General features: G+C 38.4%; 1 protein-coding gene across 1 annotated transcript in view; it reads left to right on the top strand.

Annotated features, from left to right (window-relative positions):
• PCNX2 (pecanex 2) overlaps nucleotides 1-16,991 on the top strand; it is a 102,426-nt gene that overhangs the window by 21,395 nt on the left and 64,040 nt on the right. Inside the window, exons 13-15 of the mRNA XM_063306774.1 lie at nucleotides 2,735-2,903; nucleotides 10,638-10,748; nucleotides 12,394-12,485. Of these exons, the coding sequence (XP_063162844.1) occupies nucleotides 2,735-2,903; nucleotides 10,638-10,748; nucleotides 12,394-12,485 (372 nt within the window). The remainder of the gene's footprint in view (nucleotides 1-2,734; nucleotides 2,904-10,637; nucleotides 10,749-12,393; nucleotides 12,486-16,991) is intronic.

Raw genomic sequence — 16,991 nt, forward strand, 5'->3', positions numbered from 1 at the left:
TATGTCTCTTCCCATATTTTTCCTAAAACATAATCCCACTCTGCATCAATCAGCAATACTGCAAAATTTGAATCCACAGTAAGACACAAGTTTAGACCTCAATCCTAGTGAAGCTGCATAGTGCCAATAATCATGATTCATTTTGATACTTACGCTTATATGGTTTATGCCATGGTATGAATTTTGCTGTTTTTCTTTTTGATGCAAAAATATGTGAATTGTTCTTCTGCTTCTGATTATCCTATATTTCACTATAATTTATTATTTCTGTCTTGCACTTCAGCCGACATTGTGTTCTTGTGCTTTTGTTGATGCAAACTAGCCTAATACTTCTAAAATGGGATCAGTTCCATAATGAACAGTGGCAGCCTAAAAACAGAAGTAGATTTCAATTGAAGATACATTGGGAGCTAGAATTTCCCAGGGCAGGAATACTGAAAATGTCAATAACCAATTACTACCTAACACACAGAACACGAGAAGTATAAAGCAGGCTTTCTGTTACACTGTGGAAAAGATGGGAAAAGGCATTGAGTTTAAGCCCCAAAGGGTTTAGTATATGGGCAGTACAGTGGTCTTAATTGTCAGAAGACAATATATGGTTTAAAATAATTCCAGTCCTGGGGTACAATGAAGATCTCCTGCTAGCCATGCCATGCCAAAGTTCAGCCAAGTTTGAACCAGCTAAGGAGGGAGTCTGACACTTTCTGTTACCCAGATCAGTCTTCCCCAAATACCTTATAAAAGAAAATAGCCTCTTGAAATCTGAATGGACTGGATCTATCATGCCCCATTTGGAAAGAGATTCTCTAAAATTTAATTTGTATGTCACTCTACTTTTTCTTCCTTCATTTCTACTCTGAAGTCTGTTTGTAATGAATGTCTTTCCCAATAAATTGCTCAGACTCAAAAACAAAGTTTAAGTTCTGATTTTATTAAGGATAGAGTGCAAACACAAAGAAAGCTGAGAATGAGAAAAGCGCGCCTAAAATCAAACTAAATAGCCCCGTTACACACAGAGTCCCACCCCCCCTTCAACCGTCTCAAATTCACATTCCCAGGCGCTCCTAACGAGTTCTGCTGATCAACGGGCAAAAAGACCTTGACACAAAAAGATAACCCAAACACATTCCTGCTTAGTGCACAGAGATAGAGTACTCGGTGCAAGGTTTTTCAGCAGCTCCCTCCCAGCTAGGAACGCGTGTCAGCGCTCTGGCATGCGAACCGTTATGATGTACCAGGCACATCAAAACGAGGAACATGACAGTTTGGCCAAGGCAGTTAATACTTGCCATACTTGTTAAAATAGTTAACATCAGTCTTGCTCTGGATTTGTGGGAAAAGGCTCATGTAATAAAGCTAAACACATCAGAAGAGGGCAGTACTAGGTCAACTTGTATGTATGTATTCTATTTTATTCTACATTTTTATTGAAGTAGGCATGACAGGTGTTTTACTGAACTCCATATTTCACAGAATTGTATTAGAATGATAAGTGTGAGGGTTGAGGCTGTTATGTAAACATCAAACATCCTCTGAGGTTCACAGCTGCTGAGCATCATGCCAAAAATCCATTACATTGGAAGGAGAAAGAAGCCTAAGTTTAAACCCCTGATGGGGTATAAAAGATATTTAAATCTTCTCACTGGCAGCAAGCAATCAACTGTTGTGTATGATTTCATTCTCGTCAACAGTAAAAAACTCTAATCTAGCCAAAACACATTTGTGTGTCTTCTGTTGAGGTGAGCTGAGCTGAGCAACTGACTAAGCTATGCAGCTATGATTCAGGGGATTTTGACAAGGGCAACCTGATGCTAATGCAAGAAAACACAATTGCAAGGAAATGAAAGCATGGTTAGAAGTCTAATTTTCTTCACCTTTATGGCCTTAAGCATTAAGCCTAATTAGGAAGGCTTTCAGATGATGGAGGAACTATATTTAATCATGTTTGTTTTGTTTTTTTGTTTTTTTAATGTGAGAGCCATACAATTTTAAACACAGGCTGATCTCCTGAGTGTTGGAAACTGGGAGTTATTGTGCAGCTATTTCATAGTGTCAAATGTCAGAGGCTCCAGGGAGAAAATTCACACCATAGTATTTTCCCTTGTTGGCCTTTTGACCTTTCCAGCAATTAGGTCATTCCCACCACTCCCCAAAAGCAGCCAACATTTTCTGACATTGCTGGGCTATTTCAGAAGAATTGCTAAAGATAATGTTATAAGATCTTCAGAGTTTGGAGAAGTCTGGATGGCAGTGAGATGATCTTTTGGTCACTACATTTGTGACTTTAGCAGTTAAGATCTGGCTTATCTAGCAGACCTTGGGCCATGGGGTTTTGTGAACCCACTAATAAATTATGACTGTTTTAATTTTTGTATTTCCTGATGGCTGCTTGCTATTTGGTGGTCCTACTCCTCCTGTATACTGCCTTGAGTCATTTGATGATTAAACCACCTTACAAATCCAATAAATAAATAAACAAGATTAAAACTTAACATTGAACTCTGATCAGAGGGTGAGTTCAGTGTTTTATTGTAATCTGTATTGTATAGATGGTTATAGAAATCTTGATGCAGGGGCTTATTTGGATTTTAAAATGAAGGACATTTCTAACATACTGCTATTTTGGGGTATTTGAGATGTGTGTGAAGACTGAAGCTTCTTGGTTTTGTGCAGTTATGTATTTGAAAGAATTTTATGTCAGTATTAATTATTCTGTTATCTGCTTTTCTAGGGCCACAACCAGATGATAATATACAGCCGGCCTATGTATTTTTGCATATTGTGTGGCCTTATTTTATTGCTAGATGCAGGATCTAAAACCAGAGGCTCTTCCATTTACACTGTTTATGACTTGAAGATCTCACCTGAATCATTTCAGGTAATCAGGGACCATGTAATAGGTGAGTTACTTGTGCAAAAGTAGGCTGCCAAATATTCCTATTTTGCTAGTACTCACTCTTCCCTCTCTCAACCTGCAAATAGAGAAGGAGGTGGGGGGGAAGGAAAATAGGAAAAAAATGGTGTGATGATAGGCTTTCCAGCCTTCCAAATTAATGAATGATTTCTTAGTACCTTATGATGTTTCTGGGGTAGCTGTCTGAGTAGCTATCTGTAATTAAAGGTAATTAACAGTCATTTCTGGATCATAAAATTTCCTTACACCAGTATCCAACATTAACCAAAAATTACAGGATATAAAAAGAAAATAACCTTTGTTTCCTGGCTATGAGGTGTGCTTAGCAAAACTTTTTATGTTTCTATACCACTTTGGAAGGTAGATCTGAACACAGCCCAAATTCATTCCCTCATATACTAAGTTTGTTGCAATTCTAGCTGCTTGTAATATTTTATCTCAATCTGATCTCTGAATATATTCAAGAGCGACAAGATTAAGAGATTGTGAGGATCTCTGTCTAGAAGCTACACAATAAGCTGCCACAGGCCATTAAGTTATTTGAAACAAAAGCATTTTGTAATAGCTGCTATTAAAGCTTCTTTTTGCTCTAGATAAATGAGCTCAAGCAGAAGAATTTTTTGCAGCTTGCCTGACCTTGGATATGATTTATGGTTTTTTGGCGAGTCACCAATTCTTTATTTGTTGCTATGTCTCAAGCAATTAAAGCTGGAATTAATTTCTTACTTGCTTCAAGGTTAGATCCCTGTTCTTTTAACTTCTTAATCTCTTTTCCATTTTATCAACTGCATCAGTTTATTCTGAAAGATGATGGTTTATTGCTTGTAGCATGACAAGGATCTCAAAATAACTAACATCTCAAATGGTAACATCAGATGGAATTTCTGGGGTAAGAATAGTGCTCCGTGTATCTGCCATCTGAATTGGAGTTTCAGCCAGAGTTCCCACCTGGAGAGGAGTGATGGACGATCACTTTTCATTTGTGGCTGAGTGGTGGGAAGAAAGAGCTGTCCAAGGAAGTCTGCATCGTAGAAAAGGGGGAAGAAAAAGAGGCTGCTCCCTGCATTGTGAGGCATTGTTATTTTTTAGAAATACAAGAAGGAGCAAGGAACGGTATGATTAAATTTTTTATGTACCAGCTGTCTTCAAATACATTCCATAACATTTGTTTTTGCAGCTATCAGGGAGGAGGGAAATAAACTGCATTTTTACACATCTCTATCTTACCACACATTTAATCCCTGAAATTTATGGGGAGGGTTTTGCCTCCTGTCCCTTGTTTTTTCTTTCTTTCCTCATGTGCACAGCTTAGGAGGGAAGGTGAAATGTCTGCAACCTTGGCATGTCCCTACCAGGCATCCCTATTGACATCATTGTCCTTTCTCTTTTCCTCTTAACATTTTGTATTAATGCATGTGTAGTACCTCTTTTTGAATTTATGGCTATAAATTGTTGCCAGAGTCTGTCTGTCTGCCTGTCTTCTTTTTTTAAAAAAATGATTACTGGATTTATTAAGAAGTATTAGATTTGTTTCAAAGTTTTGAATATTTGTTCTTGAACCAGGATTTGGGGTCCAGTCTGAACTCCACCCTGGACATTTTAATATGTTTAATATTTTTGTTGCTTTTCTCATATGATGACATTCATTTCATAGAATGTTAAAGGGTTGGGAGGTAAAACTAAGAGGAGGAAGATTTTTCATAAATTAAAGTTGTTGACACCAGAAGTGTTATTTTTTTGGGGGGGGAACCCTCCCATTCCCTTTGTGAATAACATCTTTTGGCCAGAAGGCAGGCTTATCAGATACATGTAACTGAAAATTCAAAAACAGCCAGCAAGCTAATGACTTTAATGAAGAAATCCTCATAAGAAATTCGGACACTAATGGGTATAATTTTAGCTGTTAATAGCTGGGATTGTCCAATAATTTGGAAAAAGTTTTATGATCTAACTATAGTCTATATATCTGTTTTGTAAATATTTTTGGTTTACAGCTGGGGATTTTAATTTAATTTTGGATCCGATATTGGATTAGGGTAAGACTTTAAGGGATAAAAAAATGGTCCCCAGAGTTGGAATGTTCTTCACATAAAATCTGGGAGTTTAATTTGGTAAATATGTGGAGACAGTTAAATGCAAATAACTGAATATATACATATTCAAGTTTAGACTATTTTTAATATTTTGATGCTTGCTTTAGATTAGAAATGTTATATTGGTTCAGTCACAATTTCTGATCATGAACCATTTGTAAAATTGGTTTTAGGGGGAAAAAACCTACAAATAGAGGGAGAATGTATTTTAAAACATCTTTCTTAAACTTTCAGTTTATAAAACCACCACCACCACCACAACAAAATGTAGATTCTTTTTTTTTCAAAGAAATAGAAGATTGACTAATGTGAGGATTGTTTAGAATGCATGTATTGTAAAACATGTTTAGAATGCATGTACTGTAAAAAATGAGAGACTCACAGTGTAAAAAGTTAGAAAAGGTAAAAATAGCGTGGAATATATATGCTAGACATCACACTTTGCAAGTGTATCATGCATTTAGATTGGTTAAACTGATGTTTGATACATGTTTTGAATTATGAATATTAAAGTATGTCAAGGGAATGTATTGGAAAAGGGAGAAAACCTGTTCAATTACTGTCTTGTTTAAAACAACTGTTATAAAGTAATTTAGTTCTTACAATAAGAGATTATTTAGGGATAATACATAGTACTTATAGTGAAATTAATTCTCAATTTATGGAGTTTGATATCTTTTGAAAAAGGGGCCCTACTGGCCTTTATCATCCTGGTATGCTAGGGTTGTAACTCCTAGAATTTGTTTCCTGTATGGAGTCCCAAAATTTTGGATGGGTGCCAGATTGAGAAGGCTAGCCCTAGCCTCTCACAATGAAGTGGATTTCTGTCAAACAAGCATTCATTGATTTAGTTTGTTATTTAGTCCCTTGCTTGTTAACGATCAACTCTTTATTTTCAGGGCATAATCCATTTTTTTCCCTTTTTCTTTTTGTTAAGTCAATTTAATTTCCCATTCTAACGATTGCATAATTGGGCAAATGGCTCCATTATTGCTGAGGAATGAGCCTTTGACACTAGCAGATGTGTTTGAGTTATTTCCTATGGTTGCCTGGTAACATGCTTATGTAGCCTGCATGCCATTCCTTGGTTAGAGTTTTGTGAAGTTAGTCTTCATGTGAACTTAATCCAACAAAACAGTGGGGTGAACCTACAGTACACTAGTGGAACTTGTTCCTTCTGAAATTAACAAGATGTAAGGCAAGACTAACTCATCTCCATGACTTTGATGGCATCCAAGTCCATTTAACTCTGGATCCAATCTTACAGGCTTATGCTGTCGCCAAACTAAACTAGGGCAGATGGGCATTTCCCTGAGGAAAAATATTTCATAGGATCTTGGATCAATAGCATGAATTTCTATCCAATATTGAGGTGGTAATTTTCCTTTTATCTGAGCCCCATCTCTCCCTGTCCTTTCCCTTCAGAACATCATTCTAAGAGGATTCTGGGTGATCCCTGAGTGGAACGTGTTGGTATCACCACTGTAAAATGGAGCAGAAAGGGTATCATTTATTTATGTTAGTTTTTTTCTTTAAATAGGTCCTGGGGAAAAGATCAATGGGAAGGACAGGAGAGAAGTGCAGAAACCACCACTGGCACAAAGTTTGTGTGGTAGTTTTGCCTGTTTTAAAGATTCCTGAAGCTACCAAACTTAGAGTCCTCTCATATTGCCATTTGGAACAACAAACAAAATCTCAGTTTAACAGACTTTGATTTAGTAGACTTAGGCTGCAGCAGGCAAAACGTGTCCGTGTATGGTTTGCTTCTCTGCATGCAAAAAAAATCCTGTTTGCCATTTTATGTAGGAATAAAATCCCATTCACTGTTGTAAGTGAGTGTAAAATATGCAGAGTATGCATGTGGGAAATCCCACACCCATTTTACACATGTGGAGAAGCTGATTCAGATTTAACAGACAATCTGCATAACGGGATATCTCTTCCCCCATTACATAAACAGACTTATTTTTGCTATAGACTAATACTTAATCATAAATGGTGTTTGTGAAGGAAAGATGTAGAATTGAATGCTAGCATCTAGACATGATTTGTCACTCAAGCTGATTTTCACACCAAAATATCTTTATTTCTCTTTTGTGAGACACTTAATAGCTTCCACTGTTTTTCTTTGAAATATATGTACTATATTGTATTATGAGTGTTGAATCTCTCCAAGAATAAAATAGCTTAGATGACTTTTTTTTTCCAAAGTTACTTGTGCTGCCCTAAGCCGTACTTCAACATACAACGAACAGGTTTAGTACTGTAACTGGGTGCTGGGTGGTCCATGTATAGTAAAGCACCAAAATACATATACTAATTATTTTGAAAACTTACTAGTCACAAACTGGATGGTGATTTTTAATGTACAGTATAGCAGATTGGAATAAAAATGTCACCATTCCAGTCTGTAACATATGGTTTGTTTCTAGGAAAAATTATCAGAAACAGAACTATGTTTTTGCCCAAGAAATGGAACAGTCTGGGAGTGCTGCGAGACACAATTTTCTACAGATTCCCAATGGCCCTGTTAATATAGCTGCCTGATTGCTTTTTCTTTTAGAAGAAGGAGCCTGGGAGGTACCTCCCCTCTTTCTCCAATGGCTTTCAGACTGGGTTTTGTTTTGGGGGGGCATTGTTAGGTATTTCATGATCTACTCTCATTTTCATAGGTTTTGTAGTTGTTGCTAGGCTGTTCTTCCATGATACCTTAGGTTTTAATATAATAATACAGATGAGTGACTTTCCCTCTGCTGCTGCATGCTGGTTTGGCTCCTAAATAAGCCAGCCTATTTGCTAGACCAGTGTTGCTCAACCTTGGCAACTTTAAGACATGTGGACTTCAACTCCCAGAATTCCCCAGCCTCCCATGCTGACTGGGGAATTTTGGGAGTTGAAGTCCACATGTCTTAAAGTTGCCAAGGTTGAGACACATTCTGCTAGACAGTTCCTCATGAATCTCCTTATACCAATTCATTTTTTAAATCCCTTCCTTTCAGCCATATTTGCTGGCATTCTGGCAGGAGGAAGCTGAAAGATGTAGCCTTGGCTATGTTGCAGACCACCATAAGGCCTTACAACTTCACTGTGAAAAAAGGGACTTTCTCAGGGTTTAGAGACACTGCAGTATTAGCTATCAAATTCGGGTGTAATTTTATACCAGGCACAAAATCTTGACAATGAATTACTACACTCAGTATTCTGTATTTGTCTCTTTTAGGGATGCTTGACAATTGTTCTTAGACATCATTTTAGAACAAACCAGCTTGAAATGTATCTTTCAAAATAGAAGATGGAAGATGCATTATGTGGATCATACTGCACTGATCATTTAGAAATTGCTCTCTCCTGAATTTTGCAGTTCACTTCTAGGCTTAGGAAAAACGTGTATGTGTGCATGGACAGATAATACATGTTTAGAAGTGGATGTTTCTAAATATGTATTATCCATCCATACACACATATGCACATACATATGCAAATATATATAAAACTACTCACACACATGCACACATATAATGGAGAAGTAAGTCAGAGTGGAATCACTAATTAGAACTATAGGCAAAACTGATACAGATTGGAAATACTAATTCCCAACCTTTTTCTAGAATGGATTATACAGTATATGGATGAAGAATTAATATTGCCTCCAGGGTTGAAAAGGAGTGTGAGTTAATAAGTTGATTTTGTTAAGTTAATAAGTTGATTTTGTTAATCAGCTTACCATTGATGCTGGTCTGTTGGTGTCCTGTTCAGACTATGAAGCAGCCAGGCAGAATTATTATCAAAACACTCTTTATTAAATAACTATTTACAATAAATAAGTCCTTACGGTCAAGAGACAGGCTGGTTCTGATCAAGACCAACTGGGTAATAGCGAGGAAACCAGCAAGGTTGCATGAAGAGGCTGTAATAGAACAGCAGAGCAGGATTCACTGACAGAGACTGGAAGAAACTAGGGCACATGGCAATACTGAAACGAGACGAATGTCTATGATCCAGAACACCACTAGAACTAGACTGGCACCGGGGAGCTGGGCGAGACCGAACTGGACCCAATGGATGAGTCTTTGCTACAGTGGCAGAACTGGACTGGGCATCAGGCTAGGCTGGAAATTCAGGGCTGGAGGCTCAAGACGAGGCAGGGAACTAGAAGCAAGGCTAGACTCAGCTAGAGATACTGGACTAGACTGGGTACTCTGGGCTGGAGGCTCAGAACAAGGCTGAGAACTTAAAGCAAAGCTGGGCTCGGCTGGAGATTCCTGGCTGGGCTGGAAGCTAGGCACACAACAAGGCTGGACTGGAAGTTCTGGACTAGGCAAGGGACTTGAAACATGACCAGACTGGACCTCAGGTTCTAGACAAGGTTGCAAACCTGGTTCACAACAAGCTGGGTGTGAAGTTCCTGAGCAATGTCAGGGAACTGGGGTGCGGCTAGACTGGGCTGGAGATCCAAGGCACAATGAAGCTGTACTGAAGATTTTGGACAAGGCTGGGAGCTAGAAGCATGGCAAGGCTGAACTGGAGACTCGAGGCAAGGCTGAGGACTTGAAGCATGATGAGACTAGACTGGAGACTCTGGACATGGCTGGAAACTTGAAGCAAGGCTGGAAGCGCGCCTGGAATGTGCACAAGGAAGACACGGAGGTTCGAAGCTGGACACAAGACTGCTGGGTCTGGCAAGGAGAAGATCCTCGGTGGCTGCAGATGCAGGATCCAAGTCCTCTCTGATAGGAAACACTTGCACTGATTCCTCTCCAGTTTCAGATTCTGTTTCCAATGCGGGTAAGGACTTGTCCGCTGGAACTGCAAGCTTGAAGGATCAGTTGTCTCCGGCAGCTTGCTCTTTGCATGTCTGCCTTTTATGCCGATCTTTTGTGCACCTATTTCCTTCTGCAGCCAGTTGGGCTGCCTTCTCCTTCGCACGCTTTTCTGCCCATTGTTCACACACGCCTACTGGAGGATTCAAATCCTCCTCCGAAGACTGCCCAATCACCGTCTGTGACTCTTCCCGCTCTGCTGACTCATCTCTGGGTTTCGCTTTCCTGGTTTCAGCCCGGCAAGTTTCTATTTCCCCCTCTGACTCAGAAAGAGTTTCATCTTCTGAGTCAGAGGGTGGCTGGAATATCACCATTGGGATGAAAAAGACACTGTCTTGTTAGGCTCAGCTAGTCCAGGAAGTGACCTTAGCTGTCAGCTTCTTCCTTATTCATCCTGGTCTTGCCACTGGAAAATTTATGTTTTTCCTTCACTTCCTCCACACATCTTCCTTATAGGTCATGCGATTTTAGTTTATAAGCTTAGGGTACACATTTAAAATTGCTGTGTTTTAGAAAGAAAATGTAGCAAAACCAGAATTAGTGGACCAGCCTTTTTTCCACCAGATGATCCCTTAGTAGCATTAGTTACCATTACAAGTTGCATATTTTAGTATATTAAGCAGTTATTAATATATATTAATTATATATGCATTAATATATAACTGTTTGCATAATAGGAGGGATCCCAATTATATAAATGTATAAAGCATTCTTGTATGAGTTCTTTGGATCCAACCAAATCTCATTTTCTCCCCCCTTTCTCTCCCTCCCTGTCTTTGCCTCTCCTTCCTCCATGTTTAATTTCAGGATTTTTATATTGCTTTCCTGTGATTTCTCTTCTTGGTCTTTTCCCACAAATCAACACATTCTGTATATATCTCCTTGAACAGATAGATATACTGGTATTTGGTGGTTCTGGTAAGTACTGTATATTGTTAAATAGAATATCCAGAACTGGTCAAATTTAGCTGAAAATTTTTGTAGTTTGTGTGTGTGTCTGTGTGTGTTAACTTCAGACTGGTAATCTGCCTCTGCCACAATTCTCTTGTCCCCATACCTCTTCCAGGTATGACAGTGGCCTTGCCTTTTGCATTTGCTCACCTTAGGTGACAGGCTGCTGCTCAGGAAAATCTATCTGGACTACATAAACAGTCCTTTAGCAGTGCAACTGGATCTGTGCCTCTTTTAGAAATTGATCGCATGCAATGTCTCACCAGTGGTTCATCTCTGTTAATGGCATAGAGTAAATCCCTGTTTTATTCCAGCATCACTGAATTTTGGACCATGATGATTAGCCCAGGACCTTTTCCACTTTCAGGCAGTTGCATACCTAAGAGTTGTGCCTTGGCAGCCTCACTGACATTGCAGCGTATCTCAGAATGCATGAGGCTCCTTTGTTCTTCCAGAAATGCTGCTGCTGGAACAAACTGCTTTAAGATAATTGTGCCATTAGACCAGTCCTACTATTGTTCCGTGTGGGTGTTTTGCATGCCAAACATAGACTGACTTTTCAAAGCACGTAACTACACAGAATTAGAATTTAAAATAAGGATAACTTCATTGCCCGGCAACATTGGAGCTGGAAGCTTGACTCTTTTCAAATGATGGAAAGCATAAGTTGGGTGGTGGTCACTGGTGGCCTTAAGCTCCTTGGAGCATAAAGAAATGCAGCAATTGGGGAGTCTAGGTATGGGGGCTAACTTCCAGTGGCACACCCCTGCACTCAACCCCCAAATGGCAAAACATGCATGATGATATCACCCTGCAAACACCACCCTTTTGTATTTGCTTTGCAATGTAACATGCAAGTATGTAAAAGATGGAGCTTGCATTGGGATGCATGTTTCATCATCCCATCTCTTTCAGTCTCCTGCAAATGCCTATGATGATGCTGTTTGTTACTATCTTTTCCTACCCATTATATCAATGCAGAAAAGGAAACTGCATTTTTTTCACCATTAGTTTGTGGTGACTGCAATGGCTTATAGTAACTGCATATATTGTGACGATCACCACGTGAATAGTAAGAAGTCTTTCCAAGAAATTGAGGTTTCATGGCATTTGGTGGGAATTGGAACCTCCTAAAATCACATGAGGCAAGTTTAAAATGTAGTTCAAACCAGGAACATCTGCACTCTAGGCCACTAATGTATAGAATAAAAAGTTCTGTTTTGGTATGATACTTTATTTTCCCAGGATTCTTGCATTTGGCATTCAGTTACATTGACTAGGTAGATACCCTTAGTGCTTGCTGATTTTTCTGTAGTGCATGGCAGCTGTCATGCTGGAGTTCCTTGAAGTTAACCGGTTCCTCTGGCATTGGGTGTTTTACTGGGTCTCATAGCAAATGTAGCATTTGTGGTTTTGTTTAACTTGTGTTCTGAGGCTGGTGTTCTTGTCTCTCTGGGTCCAGTAATTCATCTGATTGAATGACCTAATTTAATTTAACAAACCCAGGCAAAACAACCTTGGTAATTATAAGCGGGGGCTTTTACCATTTTGATTTATCCTATAGCAGTTATATCCAGATGGAAAGAAGTAAAAGTTGATTTCTGTATTTCAGCTGCTGCTGGAATGTTCTCTTCACTGTACAGTATTTCTCGAAGCTTTATAGCTGTAATTGTCCTGTACACATTCTGCTTCAATGCAGTTAAGGTAAGGAGGAGTGATTCTGACAGCAAAATAGGTTAGGATTGCCAGTGACTATGGCATTGTTTCCTCTATTTTTCTATGTCTAGACACCTGTATGAATATAATCCTGATTTGCATGATTTTTCCATCCTCATAAGGGAGGGTCTGCACTGGAGGGTGTGGAGGAAGTGGGTAGCAGGATTTGTTGTGAATACCATGTCTTACACACAACTTCAGCTGTTAGGGAGAAATATATTCTTGTTATCCACTGTACAAAGATGGATGGATGGATGGATGGATGGTCACCCAACTTCGTAAGACTCTAGGTGGAGTATGCATTAAAAATGGTAAATACAAGAAGAGAACTATGTAAATCCAGATAAAGCAATTCTTCAAACTGATAAAATCTTATAAGAGGCTCGGCATCCACTGTAACCCAAGGCCTGGGGGAAAACCCAAGTTTTCAAAGACTCTTAAATATCATCAGGGTGGGAGCCATACAGATTGCTCCTTCTGCTGTATACAAGCTAGGCCTTTGTCACTTGTTAAGATAGGGAAAAGGAAAAGGAAAAGAGGGAGGAGCTGGGAATTTTTTAATGAGATTACGGATGGGAGAATAGGAATGTTAACAGAAACCCATTTATATAGTTTGTATTCTCTGTTGGTTAACTGAACTTTCAAAGTCTCTTTGGTAAACAGTATTAAGGACAATCCTTTTAAACATGTCCTGTTATTTGTACATCTTTCCGGAGGCTAATAAACTAAATTACAGCAGGCAGGTGGTTTTGTAGATAAGCAATCTTGCCCACAGGTTGGCCTTCCTAGAGCTTTGAAATGTGCTTATAATGCAGCTACCCTGAATGCTGTAAAAGATTTACAAGATATTTGCTGTAAATTATATACATTAACTGTCCACCTTCCATTTACACAGGGAAATTACATAAAATTTGAATTTTTGAAGATATATGTAAGCAGAATATTTGTTCCAAAACAATACTGTGTATTTCATGTCCTGACCCCAGTGTATTCTAGTGTTGGCATTTGCATACCTCTTTATAAAAGACTTCTACCTGATTTGTTTAAGCATGACCTTAAATGTTGAATGGGTAGGTAGATTGCAATTCAGGACTTACTTGCCATAAACCGTTGCCTCCTACCAGTTCAGACAATGATTAATACATTCATAATGCATATGCTAAGCTGCCTGTATTCCTTCCAGACACAAGAAACAACACAAATGTGTTTTCTTTCCAGAGACATATTTATAATCTAGACATACATATTAGGTTAGTATGATGTATGAACTCAATCCTTGTGGTTTGTAAACCATAGTTTATGAATTAATGTGATAAGTAAACTCAACTACTATAGGTTCTTCAGTAAATGAAGATAAAGCAAATCATGGCTTTGAACAACGGATGAACACAGCTATTAACACTGCAATATGGATGTATGGCCCATACTCTTCAAACTAGCAGTTTAGTCTCTATGATCTTCACTGGCTGGGAATTCCAATCCAATACATATGGAATCTAATACATATGGAGGGAGTCGGGTTGGAGAAAGCAAGTCTTGGGGGCAATGATTTGGTATTCTTTATAAGGGGCAGGGAGAGGAATGCCTGAGAGGCATGGTCACCTTCTACAAAACAGAAAAGCTAACATTTTCCAAGTTTTTCTTGGGTTTTTGGGGAGGGCTGTGGAACTTCCCTTTTTCTTCAACCATCCTACTTTTAGCACTTATACCACAGATCTGTATTTTCTTCTTTGGAATGGCATGAAATTATTCTGCTGGATTTTAAGAATTAGACTATTGAATTTTGTTATATAGTTAGAGTGTTTCAAAATAAAAATGGTTTTTGGAAGATGAGGACATCCTGGGGCAGTACATTGTCTGTTCTTACTATAAACTAATGCAGGTGTCACAGAAAAATGACAATGTCCAAAAAATGTGAGGTAAGTTTGGAAGATAGAATGATAACGTTTTCCATTCAAAATAACATTCAGCTTCCTGTGAAATGTAAAATCCAATGGTTTTAAAGCTGTGCAAACAGTATTCTATGCCTATGCACACGGATTGTTGATTTATAGTACCCTCTGCTAAAGGGTCTTTATCACTTGGACATTTATTCAGTAATGGATCCAGGTCCTGATATGTTACTACAAATTGTTCTCATGCTCCAAATATATCTTGGACAACAGTTATGGTGATTTTTTTTTCCCTTTTCCAAAAATGAAGTGGATTCTTAGTTCTGTGATGGCTATGGCATTGTTCAGACTTTATGCAATCCTGCAACGTCATAGCATATGCAGAGCCCTGCATTCAACAAAGAAAGACCAATGGGCTTATTTAGCACTTCTTTTTCTCCTTAGGACTATTGCCATCCCTGCTAATAAAACACCTTTCCAGCACAAATGGAAATCCCAGATAGAGATATAGATGGGAAGTTCAGGGTCAGTGCCACAAAGCAGAATCTATTGATGCAGAGATGCTTTTCAAGCATCAGGTATTCAAGTTGTCATTCTTAGTTTTAATAATACTGTAGCCTTCTTGACTGTTGTGTCTCAAGCCACCATGGTAACACCCTTATGCAGGTGAAGTTCCCATTTCTCTAGTTGGCATCTCACCATCCAGACTTGGTCACAATTAAGATAATAAATAGGTGGTTCAGATAAAAGGGCTAGAAAAACATGTTTGACAACTTATGACTATTTTATTATTATCTTGAGCTTTTGAATAATTGTCTTGAAGTAATGAATATATGTTCTACTAGTTAGTTAAGTCAGTAACATGGGGCAGACAATTTGGTGCTCTAGATTTTATGGACTGCAATGTCCACACTTCTTTGCCATTGGCCATGGTAGCTAAGATTGATGGAGATAGTCAAAACATCTGGAGCATACCACATGGCGTTTCCTGCACTTGCATTAAGAATCGCGATTGGGGTTTTCTTCTTCTCCTTTCCCTTTCCCATTCCAGTTCCATTTTGTATCATTTTCATGTTGTAAGCCCAAAGCAGGGACCTTACTGATTTCTAAATAATTCTGGGATAAAGAGACTTTCTGAGGAAAGAGTGGGATAGAATGCTTCATTAAATTAATCAGCTCCAGCATTTTTTCCTCATCAGTTATTGATTTTATTCTGCCTTCTTAAAAATAAATGGTAATCTTTTCCGATGTCGACCCAGTTGTCTTGTTGGTAATTGACAAAAGCAGATATTGCTCAAGAGTAGAATTAACTGCCTCCGTAGATCCGTCCGTCTCTGGATGCCACGCGGTGGACAGGGCTTGTTTGGTGTCCAGCAGTTTCAAAAACGCCCGCCAAAATTGTGACGTAAATTGTGTGCCTCTGTCACTCACCAAACGGGCGGGGATACCGTGAAGGCGGTACACGTGAAGGAGGAAGAGGCGTGCCAGTTGTTGCGCGGTAGGGATAGAGGCACATTTTGCAATGTTTGGTTCTTCGGCATGCACTGAGCTGTGGGCCTTTCTCTGAGTTTAATTTTCTTGGAAACTAATCAGCTTCATAATATGGTTATTTATAACAAGACTGTGAGATTAAATCTTCTGTGAAATACTTAGTGGTGATATGGGAGTTCAGAATTGCCTTTCCCCTGAATCCTGGGGCAGATCAGGATTAGTCAGGAAATATGAGGACTTCCTGCCCAATGGATTTCTTGATGAGCTGTCTTAGATTTCCCCACTCCCATAATTAGCTCAGGAAGTGGCAGGGACAACTTCCACAGATTCTTCTAGTATGGAAGCTGGTAGTCTTTGATTACTACTACTCTGTCATATCAGATCACTTATTTTTGAGGGTTTTTAACACAAGAACTAAGAGTTGTTATTTTCAGGTATATATGTCAAATAATACCATAATTCATTAAGTAACTTTCATAGATATACACAACAAACTACTATCAACATATAAAAATAATTCAAAATATATGAAAGTGCTTTAAAACCAAGCTGTAAATTGATATAAAACTTTTCACTATGAAATGCTGCCTGGGAATATGTTTTTTTTTTAATTTAATCAGAGATAGGAAGTTTGGAGAGAGCTTACTTTTATATTGCTCATTAGTTGATGAGTAATGAAATATTCGTTGATGCTCAGCTTTCTTAGATGATGGGTGATAAACTGCTGAAAGAAGAAAGAGGTTATTTGCTATTTTTCCCGCTACTTTCCATACAGTAGCCCTATCATTCTGTTCTAGATCTTCCTAGCAAGTTCTGCTCTAAATGCAACCTACTGACTTTCATTTTGCACTTCCAAATGTATTCAGAACTACTTCATGCCTTTGCAGAACAGGGAAATGTGCTCTTTTCATTTTAAATTCGATTTATGTAATTTAAAAACGTGTGTAATTTAAATTTATTTATTTATTTAAATGTAAATTTAAATTGTGGTTTGCATAATTAGATACCCTGTCTGAAATATCACAACTTCATTGGCCTGACGAAATGTAATATAGTTCATTTAATATGTACAATAACAGTTTAATTTTTGTAAATTCCAGCATGTTAACAA

The sequence above is a fragment of the Candoia aspera genome, chromosome 1 (assembly GCF_035149785.1).
Source record: "Candoia aspera isolate rCanAsp1 chromosome 1, rCanAsp1.hap2, whole genome shotgun sequence".
Classification (NCBI taxonomy): Eukaryota; Metazoa; Chordata; class Lepidosauria; order Squamata; family Boidae; genus Candoia; species Candoia aspera.